The sequence below is a fragment of the Crocodylus porosus genome, unplaced genomic scaffold (assembly GCF_001723895.1).
Source record: "Crocodylus porosus isolate Cpor-Errol unplaced genomic scaffold, CroPor_comp1, whole genome shotgun sequence".
Classification (NCBI taxonomy): Eukaryota; Metazoa; Chordata; order Crocodylia; family Crocodylidae; genus Crocodylus; species Crocodylus porosus.
The window spans coordinates 78,724,017-78,741,378 of record NW_017728947.1 but is presented as its reverse complement, the minus strand read 5'-3'; the positions used below and the strand labels follow the sequence as shown (position 1 = coordinate 78,741,378).

The window sequence follows — 17,362 nt, the reverse complement described above, 5'->3', positions numbered from 1 at the left end:
TTTTTATGGCTTCACTCTGTACAGTGAGGTTGATGTTACTGTCTTTCTACATGAACAAGGAGAACAGATCATATGCAGAAGCTCCATGGCTAAGTTTACAGACAATTGTTTTGGCAGATGTTACCTCTAAAATTGTGGAGGGTCTAGAATTAAAATATTTAGAACCAATGTACTGTAAAAAACTAATCTTTACTGAACTTACCTAAGACATGGTTGCAAGTGTTCACAGATCCACAATATCCAAAGGTATTTCACTGATACTATCACTAAACCTGCAATGTTTTGTATATTAACACATGACAGTCTTATTCTTGGCTACTGAAAACAACAATTTAGCATGGCAATGCCCATTTATTATCCTCAAGCACCAACCTCAGCTTCTGAATGTGGATTTCATATGCCTTACTAAGATGCTCATATTTAAGAATAAGATTTAATTGACTACTGTGTAACAGGGAACCCCTGTCCCTTGTACTAGGAAGAGACGGAGGGCAAAAAACTTGGAGCTAAAACCAGCAAGTAGTAGCTGAACAGGTGGAGTGAGTCAAGGACTAAAAAAGCCAGGTGTTTAATGATCTAATTAGCTAATTACCCAGGCCACTTGGCCTTGGGTACAGGAGATCCAGTCACATGACTGGAAGAAGGTTGGCTTTGGGTATATAAGCCCAGTCCCAGACCCTAGAAGGCTAGGGAGCTTCTAAGAGAGAACTGACTACAGCAAAAGGCTAAGCCAACTTGAGAGAAGTATCTAGGAGACTGGGGAGATGGAAGTTGGCCAGCTTGAGAAGCAGGGCTTGAGCCCCAGATACCAGGGTGGTTTATGTTTAACTGGTTAGGTCACTGTTTTCTCTTGGAGTTTTTCCTACTGGAGAACTGGGAGGTGCCCATAGATAGAGGTGCTTGGGAGGCATTCCACATCATCAGCAACAGGAGCTAGCCCTGAAGCTAGAGGGGCTGAGGCTGGTGGAGGGAAACTGGAGTCCTAGGAGGGGCTGCTGCTGCCCAGGAGCTGAGTTCTTACACCCAAGGCTCTGGATGTGGCTAGAGGAAAAAGGGGCTAAAGCTGGGATGGCTGAAGCCCCAATGCATGCTCAAAAGCCTGAAGGGGCACGCTATTAAAAGGGGTAATGCTTGAGGGGGAGCACAGACCCCATGTGGGGTAGACCTATCAGCAAAGGTAAAGCCAACCAGCAAGGTTACTCTCAAGACCCAGAGGTTGTACCCAAGGGCCCCAGAAGATGACATCAAAGTCATCATGGCAGGTGAGATGGAGACGAGGTGGGGCCTGCAAAGAGCCAGCAGCTGAGTCAGATGATTGGGGGTGGAGGGTTACCAGGTAGCAGATCCCTGAGGCCTGCTCCACACTTTTTTTTCCACTTTTTTTTTTTTTTTTTTAAATTTTTTAAGGCCAATTTTAAACACCTTCAGGAAGTCATGAATGAGGACCTCACCATTAAAGAACAGCTATTCTGTGTGTTTAAAGAACAGGATCCATATCCTCCAAACTTCTGCTAATCTTTGATTCTTTCCGTACAGTCATGTTTACAGCATTAAGCATAGATCATTATGCAGAACAGATTTTTTTTTCAGTTGTCTTAAATACTAAGCAAAGAATGGAACTAAATAGTTGCACCTAGATTGTTACAGCTACCCATCCAAAAATAAATAAATAAATAAATAAAAAATAAAAATCAGTAATAGTGCAAGAATCAGCTTGCATATTCTCCTCCTAAAATCATACAATGTCTTAATGTTACCTCACAGCATGGTGCATAAAGCTAGATTTCTACCTCCACAGCATAAATAAGGAGGGCATTCTTCCTAGTCTATAAGGCTGATGCAACTGCCCAGATTCAGAAAATAATGCTAGAGCTGTGACAACTCCATCCTTGAGAATGCAGTATGTACAGCTACAGGCAGTCTCAACTTGGTATATACCTTCAATGAATATACAGATGTGCCTTTATATTTGCAAACCTGCATCTCTTCCAAACTAATACATCTATACCTTTTCTTGCTTCCTACGAGATACAAGTTCTATACCCAATACATTCAGTTACATCCAACTTGGGAAATTTAATGGCAACAGAATTTGGATCAGTAGAGGAAATCTAAGGGCTAGACTAGACTGCAATTGCTTTAAATAACCTGGCGAGTGAGTTTTCTTGAGAAGTGGTCAAAGCAGAAGACTTGCAGTTTGTGAAACATATGGTTGCAAATGCTGGTTTGTATCTACTGGTTACTGAGGATTACATCAAGAAGCTACATGTGGTACATCTACATTAGGTGCATAGGGCTGACCCTGAAGATCACCCTCAAACCAGCCTAAGCCATGTGTGCTACCCTTCTCAATATATTTCTTAACCAGCAGCCCACAATGAAGCTGTAGTGTATGTGGATTTTTGTTCCTCAGTACCAGTTTGCCCACTACCTGTCTCCTCCTATAGTTGCCTCCGAGGGCAGTAGAAGCAAAGATGAAAGGACCAGACATCAGGAACAGGAAGTTTTGGGATTGTTATTGCTGGTCTTCCTGAGTCTGCAGCCTGTTTGGGTGAATTCCAGACACCCTGCAGGGAGATGCAGACAAGGAAGGGGATCAAATCTCAGCCCAATATTTAGCAAAGCTTCTAGGATCATGCTGGACTGCTGCAGGGAGCAAAATATAGAGATTTCATAGAAGATGATCTGCAAGTATAGGCTTGAGTTTGACCCAAACCATCAGTATAAACATAGCCTGACAGATTCAGTTAACAGAGATTAGATGCTTACCTATACCACACAGCATTGAAATATTTAGTGATGAATCTATGTCAATCCACTCATCTCAGGTGCAGATGCGCAAGTCAGTTATAAATGGGAAGAGAAAGTAGATTCACACTGCTCCTAAATCCATTTTAATTTTCACTGGTGTAAATCCAGAGTAATATAATTGACTTAAATATTCTACATTTATACCAGTGGAAAGACCGATTTAGAAGACTTCATGTTTATTTGAAGAGCATCTCACCATTTAACAGAAGCACACACCTATGGTTAAAAAAATAAACCTCAACCCAAACATTCCAAATAGTTCTAACCCACAGCTGGGGCTAGGGCTTGTGCAATGGAAATATATTCTTTCCTTCAATCCATTTTACTTAATCCAGTTCACATGACACTTAGTCCACCCTCCCTTTACAATGGAAGTGTCTTATTTGCAAGAATTTAGGATATAACCAAAACATTTCTAATGGAGGAAGGAGGAGATACAAAGATAGGGGGAAATCAATTGTAATACAGCAAGGTGAGTAGTGGCAGAAATGTGTATTTCATGCCTCAGTGTGTGGTGGAGGCTTTTAACATAAGAAGATGGTACACATACCTTTTGAAGATCCCAGCAGATCTCTTGCTGCTTTGGAGAAGTCAGTGAGACTTACCTTTCCTGCTGTTTTTCAGTAACACATCCTCCTACCAGAGTTTCAAATTCATTGACAAGGGCACACACGTGCACTAGTGACATTTAGAAGCTGGTCACCTCGCCTGAGTCACTAACACTCAGATCAAACTACTGTCTGATTGCTCTGCATGGTTTCCAGCTGCCAGCTCTAAAGTGGCAAGGAATCTTCAATTAGACTCTGGAACCCGGCTTGTTGACACTTCAGAGCCTGCCTGAATTCATTAGCAGCAGTGTAACAAGGGCACTGCAACCCACTGCAGCTGTGAAGCCCCATACTTTAGGAACAAGAAAGAACAGTGTCCATAATCCCTTTAGAGCTCTCCACATACTTAAATGCAGCCAACTAGTTACAAAGCAATGTTTCTGCTGTGCTACTATAACCTTTTAATGCGTTTTCCCTAGCAAATCTAGGCTGAATGAACTACAAGCTCACCACAAAAATAATGAGTTAGGGCCCAGATTAAAGAAATGATAGGAAGACTTCCAGGACCAAATTCTGTTCTCTTCAACACTGACACAGATCTGGAGCAATTCTTCTGGATTCTGTACCAATCTGAGAACAGAGCTGGGCTCTGCCTTCCCCCAGATTTAAGGAGTGAAACATAAGAGCAGTTTCCCTGCAGCTGGCACATCCCCATGCTTGCAATAGGTAGTAGTGCCCTTCTTACACTACCCCTTAGTTCGATAGATACCTTCCTCTGGCAGAGTGAAGGTGAGCTTTCCAGCATGTGTATGCTTGGCAAAGCTGTGCTGAGAGGAAAGGGAGAAAAACTCGGACAGTTGCCACACTTATCAGTGACTCATGGACGGTGTGACTTGGTGGTCTATGACAGGAACATATCAATAGCACCTACTATTAGCTTCACAGCTGCTGTCCAGGAGTACTACAGTCTTAAATGTCCATATCGTGCAGAGAGTGATATTCCGAGGCTACCTAGTGGGACCAGTGGTAAGTAACTAGCAAGATCCTTGCTGTGCAAATTTAAAAAAAAAAAACAGAACAAAACAACAACAACAAAACCCAATTGAATTATGCAGTAATGGTCCAGATGACTAGAACTCAAATCATGATACTTATAGCAGTACTCACTCATAGTACTGCACTGACTCCTGTGCTGGACCACTACCAGAAAATGCTGCATGTTTTTAAAGAAGGGAATGTAGGGATGCTGGCTCTGGGCCCAGCTGCTTCCTTTAGGCACTGGCAAAGATGACTGAAGGGAAAAGGAGATTTACAAACAAAAAGAATAACTTCCCAATTTTTTCAACTTCATTAATAATTAAAGACCCTTAGGACAGATCTGTTGAGATAAGAATACTCGATGTACTAAGAGAGGGTCCAGCATTTCAAAAAACAAATAAACAAAACAAAAAAAACCCCAAAACCAATTTAAAAAACCCCACACTTAATGTTTCAGGTTTAATCTCCTAAAAAATCTTAGCCAAGCACTCTAACAGTCAGTACCCAAGTTTCCATATTTTCAGAAGGCAAACACTTCAGGGGCAGACAGCTCATGTAACTCAGAGCTGAGTGATCCTCAGTTATCTCTTTGCCAAAGAGGTTCAGAAACAATATTAAAATTATACAATCCCAGAATGCTAATTTTTACTGAATTCTAAGTATTATCCATCCAGCATGTGTAATTATGCCCAATATATGCAAACGCAGACATTCAATGATTATCATTACATCTATTTGTTAATATGAGGGCAGAGGCAGAGTCAATAAGAATTTATATAAAACTAGATCCAAGAGAAAAATGATTTACTGGATCCTGGTCTTTTACATAGTTTTCCATGAAGCCGGTGGTTTCTCTTCATCATTGTGAATATTGTGTTCTGTTCACAATCCAGCACAGCATTTTCTGTAGTACCACCACACATACCTCCCAGCTTTCTTCAAAATACAAGACAGGAAAAAGTTGGTACTCACGGTCATTGCACTGGCTGCCTGAATATGAAGTCATGGAGCAATCACAGGTGAAACCTTCCCACTGCTGATTACAGATGCCTTGATTAGCACAGGAATCTTCTTGGCAAGTGGTGCTTGGTCCTAGAGAGGGGATGAGGAAAAAGGGGTGGGAGAAAGTCAGGAGGAAAGGTTAATGGGCCAGGGACATGGCGAATTTATCATCATCATCATGCAGAGAATAAAAGTAAACCAAAGACTTTTCCATTCTTGGACATGCAACAGAAATTCAGGGCAAACAGAAGACACAGAGAATTGCACACTCAGCAACAAACAGCAGACTGACACACAGCAGAAAAGAGGAGTGAACAGCAGCATATTCCCTCTTATACAGACTCAGTTATTATGCCTAGGGCTAGTCTGCCTGTGGCAGTGCATCCAGGTCTCAGATGCCTCCCATCACACCCTAGCTACTTGTTTCTGTCCATGCTTTCCAAACCCAGAAACATGCCAACAGAGCTGTTCCAGAGTCATCCAAAGCAGCCACTCCAAGGTCTCTCTGAGGTGTCAATTATGTCCACAAAGAAATTAGGAGAGGCATCCCACAGTGATCTCACAGGCATATTTCTGGGTTGGAGCATGTGAGCAGAAGTGGGCATGCTCTGAGGGTTTCTGCTGGATACACTGCTGTTACATTGTAGATACATGTATCAGGTTAAAAGGAGAGAGTGGCTGAATACAGTTCCATTGTGACAAATTATTTAGGGCCCACATACAACCTACTAATAAAGCCCCCTAGCAGATAGAGCATGGCCAGCCCTGGTTTAAAGTTCATTACTTCACAGTGGAGTGTTCTCTGCTCTCTCTTTTAGACTGCATTTCCCAACCAAGCTCTCTTTCATCACTGTGTGATTTGGAGGCATGGTATAAATTTGCAATCCTGCTCAGATACACTTTCTTAAGTTGAGGCAGGTAAAATCAGTAAAAGCAGGTTCCAGAAAAGAGTAGTTCTCCACAGCTTCTACTGGCCCTGCCAGAAGGAAGTGCTTTCACTGTCAGTCACCTGACAGGACCTGTTAAATTACAGTAATGGCCAGGGTATATAGGAACACAGGACATGAAGGGACATCCTGGGATATCAAGTCCAGTCCTTCTTAGTGCAGGTAATCACATCACATATTAGTCATGCTCCTCCTTAAAACTAATAGGTTTTTGGCACCCATCACTTCCTACTAGAAGACAGTTCCAGAACCTCATTCCTTTATACCCATCTGTTCCTGTTCAACATTGTCCTGGAGTTTTTATAGCTCTTCTCCCTCCCCAGAGTTTATCCCTTTCTTCAATTAATTTCAGACACCACTTGTATTTCTCTCTTCCTCTCTCAGGACTAGATAGATATCTCATACCTTAGCTAAGATCTTTTAGTGTTTCATCATCCAAATGATGGAATCTCACAAAATACAGCAACAGGCTTCCAAAAACCGTGCATGCATCATCTGTATTAAATAGTGGCTCCTGTGTCTATGATGAGTAGCTGACCTGATCTGGGCAAAGGACCATGGGAATCAGATCTACTCTGTATTCCCAGCTCTGCAACTAAAGTGCAAGGTGGCCTTTTGCATGTCAGATCACTTCTCTATGCCTTGGTTTCCCCCTGCAAACACTGAGATAATACTAAACTCACCTTTGTAATACATTCCTAAGCTTATGGTCAAAAACTATAGGGTATTATTTTATTAGATATTGTGTACCTAGACATTTGCATGTCAGTCCTTTCATGCAGTGTTTGGAGGGATGCACGCAACTGCTGCCTTGACTTACTTTGGAAAGGAAAAGTGAGGCTGGCAGTGAAATGCTGAATTAGCCATACTAGCCAAGCTCAAGCTATTAAACCACCTCTGAGTTAACCTTGAAAGCTATGGTGCCCTACCGTAGACCACCCTCCTAATTGAAACTATTGGCCTCAGTTAGTTGTCCTAAGCCTCAGAGCAATCAAAACCCTAATCAGTAGGTCTGTGTGAAGCTTCGGGGTGGTGATTCAATTTGGAGATTTGGCCTGATTTGGTGGCCAAATCTCTGAATTGAATCAGGGGACCAGTTTAAAGGTCCAAATCAGTTCAAAGATTCAGAGAGCTTTGATGATTCGGACAGTCCCCAGTGGTACATAATAGGGGCAGGGAAGGGGACCATGGGAGGGACACCTGCCAGCCCCCCTGACCCACCCCCACTCCCCCAGGGCTGCCCCTGCCCACCCCAGCTCCTGGCCCTTTAAAAAAAAGGCCCTGGTGCTTGCCAGGTGTGGGAATGATCCCCACTGCCCCATGTGGCATGGGGAGCTCTGTATGAGCCCCCCAATCTCCCCAGCTCTGCCACAGGTGCCCCACCCAGGCCAGCTCTGGCCCTTTAAGGACAAAAAAAGAGCCAAGAAAAGCCCTGCTCCTGAAGCAGCTTTGGGGGCTCATGCAGAGCCCCCCACATGGCACGGGGGGGGGGCAGCAGGGATCGCCACCCCCGCCAGCAGAAGCAGTGAGTGTAGGGCTTTACTCAGCTTTTCTTTTTCCTTAAAGAGATGGAGCTGGCCTGGGCACAGCACCCACGGGGGGGGGGGGGGGGCTCATGCAGACCCCTCATACAGCAGGGGACAGCAGGGATTGCCCCCACTTAGCAGCACCTGAGTCAAGGCTTTTTAACAAGCGCGGGAGCTGGGGCAGGCAGGGCAGCAGACGAGGATGGGGCTGGCCTGGCTGATTTGGAGATTTGGCAGCAGCCAAATCTCTGAATTGAATTCGGCCAAATCGAATTGGGACAGTGATTTGAATCACCAAATCGAATCCCTGTCCCCCGAATCGGCTGAACCCGAAGCAAATACTAGCTGCTTCACACAAGCCTACTAATGAGGCAGAGAACCTCAGTCCTGAATCTCCAACCCTGCTCCAGCCACTATTGGACCTTAGCATGAAAACAGACTGGACCGACTGGACTTCCAGGTGTCCCCATCCCTACCCTTTACCTATATATCCCCTACTTCAGGAATCCTTCTCTTGCTCTGGTCCTCCTCCTCAGTTTAGTTCAGGCCTGTCACAGAGAGACCCCCATCTTGCTTCTTCCAAAGCAGCAGTGCCAACCATGAATAAAGTAGGCTCATTGCCCATATTTAGAAATCAGGTTTTTTGACTGTGGATACATGGGACATGTCTGAAGTTTTTCAGGCTGCCCTTCTAGCAGACAATCAATTTGAGTTGTACTCACTGGAGAAATAGCAGCAGCTGCCTGCAATTCTGACAGCAGCAGCTGGACAGTTTAACCAGATATCAGCTAAACGTCAAGTTTCTGTTGCAATCTGAACTGCCCTGCAAAAAGCCTCAGGAAAACAAAAGGGCCATTATGATGTTGGCACCACCATCTCTCACCAAGTGCCTGAGAAGCAATTCAGCTGTGGAACCGTGGCAAAAGCAGCAAGGAATTAGGGCATTACAGACTTGGAAGAAGGGCATTTCTCAACTGCTCACACTTTCTCTCATACATTTAAGAAATAAATTCTGCTTTCACGTGTACCTGGAAAATACTGAATTCAACTCTGAGTTAACTAAAATGAACTCCAGATTTCCAGGAGTGTGGATGGAAAAGAGAATATGGTTCTACAGGCTTCTCTCTTAGTCACACACACATATGCACAGTGACCTACTTATAATGGATACACGGGCATATGTTGGCTGCTTCAGAAGTCTGATATCTAGTTTGGACTGAGCCTCATGCAGACAGTGGAGGGGATGGTGAATTTGACAAACTGTAGTAGACCCACAACAGAGGAACAAGCAAGAAGTGGCAGATGCGAAGGAGTCTACCTCTTCTACAGCAACAGTCCTCAACAATGTTAGGCTCAAGACACCCCTTGAAAAATGTCAGCTCTTAGTTTTCACTCATTTTTTTTAGTACAGAAAAATAATGCAGCAATTCTTCTGTTGCAAAGAACCCAGACACCACAACAGGTTAAAATGTGCTTACCACTGGAGTCCTCTGTGTAAGCTCTGTATTTATTTTGTGAATCATGTGTAGGTGTTTGCACACCTAACAGCGCTATTATTGTAGAGTACTCTGAGATGCCCTTACAAGGCTTTCATGGCACCCTGGTTGAAAATCACTGCTCTGTACCATAGGATACTAAAAAGCCTCCCAAACAAACAAACAAACAAAAAAATTCCTAAACTCATCTCCTAGCCTAAACTTTAACCCTGCACATAGGACCTAGAGCCACCTACAGATCAAGTTAAGAAGTCCTAACTCTCAGTACTATTTCCATAACACCAGCCATGTGCTTATCTAGCACAGCTTTTCATAACATGTAACTAGAGCACTTTACTTGCAATTAACTTTTACTGCTTTTCTTTTAATCTTTGATTTCTATATTGTTCCAAGAAGTCTCACCCTTTTTTCAGGTAAATGAGATTGCCAATTAAAACTACTTGGTGATGGCAACTTCTGACTGGTGCTTCTGAAATAAGGGAAAAGAGCTCTGCTGTGGGCTTAAGGGTGGGGGCAGGAGGGGGAGCTCAGTTAGGAGTAGTATTTGTGGCTTGAGACCTAAATCACCCTCTACTTGGTGCTATAAGAAGCACTAATTAGAGACTGGAGAACAAAGGACCTGAAAAGAACTGGATGTATTAATAGTGGTTATGGTCTACAAACTGCATTTTACTGGAAGCAACTATGCTATGGTGCCTTAAAAGCAGGGAAGGGGATGGAAACATTCTCTTTGAACACAGTTTGAGGAGGAGGAATTTAAAAAAAAAAAAACAACTGACATTGCTACATAGAAAAGCCTGAAAAACTGATCTGCTATCTTTAAAGTCAGTTGTGATGGTAGGGCACGGATCTGAGGTATTATGTCTTGCCTCACTCCTTAATTCTACAGGGCATTTGCATGGTAACAGGATCCTTGTTTCCAAGAGTTCATCTGCTCCTGCTGCTTTTAGTCCTTGCCTGGTGTCATAATCCTCTACTTGTGACTCAGAATCTTGTCCAGAGCAACTAAGAGGGATGTCACAGGGGATTAGAATTTTGGATTAGGGAGTCAAGCAACAGGAGCACAGGGTGGCTTATAAAACCCAAGATCCTGTTTTCATGCACATGCCTGTAAGTGATAATGCATGCTGGGAGGGCAGGGATGAAGAATTTATATACAGGGCAGCAGAATTAATTTAAATATGTTTCCAAACATCTGTTCAATGTGTCAAAGGTCTATTGTTATTGTTATTCCTTTGCCAGTATTTAAGATGTACAAAAAAAAAGTTAAAGTTCCAGACCTAGATGAGTAACTCTACAGATGTCATCTCTCTAAAATACAAATATAGACATCTTATTAATTTTAATTCATAAGAGGAATACTTGATCTTATTTTCTTCTTGTATTTATTTGTGTGTATGTGTGCATGTGCATGCATATACACACAGGCTCTGAGTATGTTCTTTGAGTGGATTGTTTTGTCTTCTGAACCTACTGGCTGAAACTGTGACACAGGTTTAAAGTAACCAGACATGGGAAGTGGAGAATCTGCTCTCTACAGGGGAAGTTTTCTGACTAGCAGAAATGGGACAGAGGCAGCTTTGCCTTTTTGTGCTTTGACCATAGCCTAAAAGGACAGAAGGGGCAGGCTGCAAATATGGGATGGCACAGCAGAGCTCTGCTACAATTCTTCCTCTGTGGATTAAAGGCCCCTGGAGCCATAGGTCTATTTGCACTAAAATATCATAGCTAAGCTATACAGTGGCTTCCTGTTGGTCCTCGCCTTAACATCAGTCTTTTATTTCTCCTTGGAGCTATATGGATGGGTATGTGAATTCCATTGTATTGTTTGCTGATGTATTTTGTAAGTCATGCAAAGCGGGTACAAACCCAGATGTGTTCACCACATTCCACATTGGAAAACCCCTACATTTCTGCTGAAGCTTCAGTTGCGTAGAGGATTTTCTTTCACCCTGACCTCAACTGCTGTGGGTATTGCTACCTGCTGGGTTCAAATCACTATGTCCACCCTATAGGAAAGTGTATTTCACCACCAAGTGAAGCCCTTCCTACTTTGTAATTTTAAACCACTGTGGCAAAGGGCACTGTGGAATGAAAGTTATTGTAGTGATCTGCATTGTGAGACACCCAGGGGATTTGATTTCCCAATGTGACAGTTTCAGGCTCATAAAGCAAGTGGCTTTTGAGCTTTGGTCATGCCTGACATGGAATGATAAGCTTTACAAAGCATGATCTCCCATATGGCATCTTCCTTCACATGCTGAAAAACAATGCACATCAGAAGGATTGTGCTATTTTTCACCACACTGTCTTCAGTAATGACATAGTGAACATGCAATCTAAACACAATTGAAACTGTGTAACAGAGACACACCTACAGTGCTATCATCTTCCCTAAATGCACTGCTGACCAACTCCTTGCCCGCTGGAACCTTCAGGGAGTGGAGAAGTGATGGAAAAATTATGCAGGCAGAAAAGCTGTGCTAGGGGATACCTAACAGAACAAAAACCTGGTAACTGGACTGAAGCCCAACAAGTGCAATGTACACAAGGAGGTAATGCAACCCCCCCAAAAGACCTACAATTCATTTAATGAAAAAACTGCCCCTTTTTTGGACTCTTTTTAAGGTGTAGAGAATCAGGGCAACCCTAGGACTATCAACCAGCTGGAAGCTGCCTCGGACATCCAGTTTGCAAAGCAGAGTCCCTCTCCCATCCGTGTCTCTTTCTTACTGGAGACTGAGGTGGAGGCTGGAAAAACAAACTCAGTTTCTGAATCTTATGAGAAGTTAGGAAAGCACAGGCATCATGCTGATGCTTAAACTAAGTAAATCAAGGGCCTGATTCTTTACTGCATTGTGCCTACTGTCACAATTCCCACCTACACAAGTGGGTATACCACTATCAAATGCCAAGCGTGGCATTTTACACCCACTTTCCACAGGTATGGATCACTACAACAGATTCATGGTAAAAACAATTAGCCCTTCTATCTAGAATCACAGACAGCACAACCAGAAAATGCCATACAGTGACTGTAGTGAAGCAGACTACAACTGAACCCTTGGGAACTCAGGGGCAGATTTTCAAAAGAGCTCAAGGCCAGATTTCTAAGTGTTCAGCCCCCAGAATTAGTGCCATGTTTTTGCTAAGAGCTCTGCTCCTATTTAATCATCTAAATGTTTTCAGATGTACTCAGAACCCAGCAGCTTCCACTGTCAGTTATAGATTTTCAGAAGGACTCAATAGCCAGCATGCTGAGTGCTTCGGAAAAATCTGACCATTTATTCCAGTCTCAGTGGAAGCTGAACTCTCTTACTGCCCAGCCTCATTGCAGGTGCTGAGTGCTTCTGAGAATTCTGCTTTAAACACGTTTGTCCGGGGAACTTCAGGGACTTGGACAAGCTGAGCTGAATATCCTTATTAACACAGCGCATGCAGCAGAAATGCAATCTGCGCTCAGTGACAGAAGAGACAAAATTAGCAGCAACAGCACCCAACTGAGAATGGCTTCAGACCTGCTTTCAAGATTTCAGACACAGACCCTGAAATGTATTTACTTTCTCCCTCATGCTCTGCCCCTCTTTCCCAAAAGGCATGGAGGCTGGAAAAAGTGGAGACAAAAGTGACCTCATAACAAAAAGTGAACTATATAAAAGGGAATATGTCTGGGAGGGGAGGACCATAGGGATGATGTAGGGAAGTGAACAACATTAATCAGATGTAGAAATTCAGAGCAAACTAAAGAAGGTGAGGGGGGAAAAAAAGACAAGATGACTGAAAGTGCTGAATTTGAACAAGAAAAGGAAAATTAACTTGTCCCTCCCCACCCTAACCCTGAATCAAAGCAGCCCAAAAATGGTGCCACTGGGCCTCTCTCGAGTTTCACAAATATCCTGCGGTATCCAACCCCATATTGCAAATGTTGGTTTCCTGAAAGTGAATGACCCATGGTATTTGGTTGCCATGTTGTTTCCCTGAGGCATTCTCAGTGGTTGCATCTGAAAGGCAAAATATCCCTATATCATTAACACATCATTGTTAATACTGGGCCCAGGATGGAGGGAACTGCTGTTTGGAGTGCTTTTGCTTATGAGCACTTCATCATCCTCTGCAGAGTCTAGAAACCAAACACTATCTATTTCATTTTAGGATCTCATCTCTCAGCTGTTCAGAGCTCCCATCCACCTCACTGGATGTTGTGACACTCCTGGTTAGGCAAAGGGAGCCTGCAACTGTGGCTGAGGCCTGAGACACAAGGCATTTGGTGTGGAAGCAGCAGCAAACACTTACAGACTTCCTAATCCTCTATGCTACATTTAATGCAGCCACACAGCATCTTTGCTCTAGACCTATCACCTCTCCAGTGTATTCCTGGCTTCCCACTCTACTCCACACATTTCATTAGTACACCCACCCCTCTCCTAAGCGTCACCCTCATCTACTTGCATACAAACAAGCTTTGGAAATGAGCTACACAGTGACTGAAGGCTGGAGAAGGCATCTGACCTCCTCTAATGTTAACCATCCATGGATGCGTTCCCATGCGTGTGCATGTGCATGGGTTCACCGCACTGCTAATTTAAAGCACAGGAGAGGGGGCAGGAGTTGACCCTGGGAGAGCCTGGTGTCAAAAAAAAAAAAAAAAGGAAGGCACAGAAAAAAGTGATGCAGCACATGCAATAATAGCGTGCAGTGCCAGAACGGGGAGCCTGTCTGACCAGGACCACACTCCGGCTGCCAGCCAGGCTCCAGGTAGCCAGATTGTCATTGCTGTTGGCCTGGGAGGCCTCCAGGGCCTCCGTTAAGGCTGCCAGGGCCAGAAGATGTGCTGGCCCCAAACTTCCCTACCCCACCTGGCGTAATTTGCCCCATGCCAGAACACGCATATAGGGGCATGTATGCACACTCATGGGGGTGTGCTCCCTGAGGCCAAACACTCAAACTCTAGCAAGGGTCTATGCCCCTAGGACACCCTCCGTTGGGGAGTAAAGGCCATTTATCACAACAAACCCAGAGTTTCTGACACTCCTGACACAGCTATACCAATTCACTTGGTTCCATAGGCATGAGGCATCCTCATCTGCCTTTCTCTGAAGTTTTTTAGATTCTCTTTCATTTGAACCTCTTCACAAGCACTGGAATTTAAAGTATGAAGTAACTCTACCATTTGAGCAAGAGACTTGCTTTTTTCCAATGGTTGTCTACTGCACTGACAGATAGTTTCAGGAAAATAGTTTGACTGTTAAAATGTTAAATGATTTGCAAGATATGCACAGACAACCCAACTATACCATGGAAGTTTTTCTACTTGGATGCACCTGGCGTATGGGACTGGTACTTTTTATCCTGAAAACTCAAGGAACACTGCCTCTGTACTCTTCAACATTATAGATTAATTGTCCCCTCCTAGTTAACAAAAGCAAATGCATGGAATAGTTCTAAATGCTTCCTAACATATACTGCTAAACCATCCAGTTCATGGCTTTCAAGAGTCACCAATAAGTAGTAAAAGAAAAACAAAACAAAACAGAAAGATCAAACCCAGCCTGGTGAAAAAAAGGATTTGTAAGTACTATTTGCTGGTGCTATTTGTATGTTTGATTAACTGAGATTCATAAACTGTTATATAAAGAACTAAGTGATTTTACTTGTGGCTAATAGCTTATTTTTAATTAGAATTCAAAAGACCTCTCTCTAAGTCTGCATCATTAAAATGGTCATCACCATCCTCTCTCATCTCTAAGTGGTGCTGAAATTAAGACTCCAAGTTGGCCCTTCTGTCCTGTAAAGCTCTGATGGCCATCTGTATTTCAGCAACCAGCTGTTCAGTGGCAGCAACCGGTAACCATTTCAGGAAGTCAACTTGTGCAGCTGAGGACACCCACAGTGAGCGATACAGTCATACCTCTTAAGCCACCAGAACCACCCCCATTACTACCAAATTCCCACCCAAAGCTGTCCCTCAGTTCCAAAGGGAATGAGGGCCCTCCCTTTCTGGCCATCCTAGAGGTGTGACTGCATCCAAATAAAAGGCACCTGAGATAAAATAAAGGCATCTTTCAGTCCAAACTTGTAATGGGAACAAGAACCTTCTCTACCTTGCAGGTCAGCTTTGGTCAACTCAACTTTGTTAGCAAAAGAACAGAAAAAGCGAAAACAATAAATCAGAGGTTAGTAAAAAGGCAGATAAACAAGGGTAACATCACTGAAGGTAAATAAATAAATAAAAACAATCAACGTAACCCGCACAGCCCAGATGCACAGTTAATATACAAATGAGGGGCAACTTAAGCAACATGGACACTTCAGGACACATGGTGCTGCCTCTCTTTATCATCACTACAATGTAAGAAAACCAGGCAGATGTCAAACCAAGGATGACAGGGAAAATGCATTTCTTACACACACACACACACACACACACACACACACACTAAACCCAGAACACAGCATCATCACAATTTACCAACAGAAAGTAGAAATACGGAGCACCTACACCCCTCCCCCAACCTCTTGGCACTTACTGACCACTTCATTGGGAACCATTTTTTCTACTGAGAAATATTGAGAATAAACTTGAACCAAAACGTTACTTGACTTAACACAGAATATTTTATTTCCTTGTAAGACATAGACTGTGGCTGGTAATACAAAGCTACTCCCCTCTACTCAGAACACAGCTCCCCATTGGTTTTTTTGGTTTTTTTTATCTAAAGTCAATGTCATGCTGGTGAACTATGCCGGATTAAGAGTCCTGAAGAGAGAGGTCCTCTGTTTATCCCCAAAATCAGGTCTGGCACTAGATGGTATGCCACTGTGCAAGCTTTATTTACATGCTGCATCCAGCCCCCGTGCCTATACCAGTTCTGGAGGAAGCCCACAAAACTAGGAAAGAGAGGACAGTTAAGCTTCCAGGATCCACTCCATCTTTGGCAGTCTTGCCAGTTAAGTCATTATTGGTGACGGTGCTGCTGCTGCTGGTGCACTATTTTACCCAGGTAAGAAGGGACCCATTCTTCCACAGTCTGAGAGACAGAGAACTATAATCTTACCAAAATGTAATATAACCATTAATCTACACTGAGTGAAAGGAGCACAGAGAAGAAAACCCAAAAAATGTTTCACTAGGGTGCCTAGACATATTTTCCTCAGCTACATGGAAAACCACTCAAGTGGTAGCCATGGATTTTGATGTCTTAGGCTTTGGATTTAAGTTGTCTCTTTCAGCATGGAAAGCAAGGGAGAGGAGGCAGTGACCAAGTGCAAAGAAAGGCTCCCAAATCTCTTCTGACCCTGCCAAGTTGCACATTTATTTTACCACAGTAATGGTAAGACACACTAATAAAACACTAGCCCTTTTGTGCTTCTCTTCTACCTGTGACTTGAGCACATTCACCTTTGTATCTAACTGTTCCTAAGAAAGAGGATCAACTGCTGTCCAGAAACTATATCAGTAGATCCCCCCCTCCTCCTCTACATTTACTGCTCTATAAATTGGAATTGGCAATATAGACACGTGTGCAGTTTTCTGTGGGTCCCATAAAATTTAACATCTTGAACCTTGGCTATTGTTTTACAGGCCATAGTCTATGAAAGACTCAAGATAGCAAATACCTCCCTTTTCAAGCCAGATTTTTGTTTCCTCCAGAGCAGCTCCATTACACAAAGTCATAAACTTCCACAGGCCTCTTTAAAAAAGGGAGGAAACTTAACCCATTTCTCCATGCCTTCTCCTTACCATTTAATCTAATGAAAACGTAATTTGCATAGAACAAATGAGAACCCCCCTCCCAAGTCCAGCTTCTCATCTTCCTCCTATCTGATCCAGCAGTGAAGTTCCCAGGTAAAATTTGTGATGTCATTTATTTCTATGGCAATGAAATATAATGACAGGTAATTATCTGCATTAGTCTGAGGTCAGGCAGAAGGCAGGGTAGTTCAGAATTCATTACACCTTATAGACTAACTAAATCAGAGATGTGTAAGGTTTC

At 43.3% G+C, this 17,362-nt stretch overlaps 1 protein-coding gene across 8 annotated transcripts in view; it reads right to left on the bottom strand.

Moving 5' to 3' along the window:
• Window positions 1–17,362, bottom strand: part of NRXN3 (neurexin 3) — a 1,400,777-nt gene that overhangs the window by 706,606 nt on the left and 676,809 nt on the right. For all 8 annotated transcript variants that reach the window (XM_019552167.1, XM_019552163.1, XM_019552159.1 and 5 more), the window contains one exon: window positions 5,370–5,489. In XM_019552167.1, coding sequence (XP_019407712.1) covers window positions 5,370–5,489 — 120 coding nt within the window. The remainder of the gene's footprint in view (window positions 1–5,369; window positions 5,490–17,362) is intronic.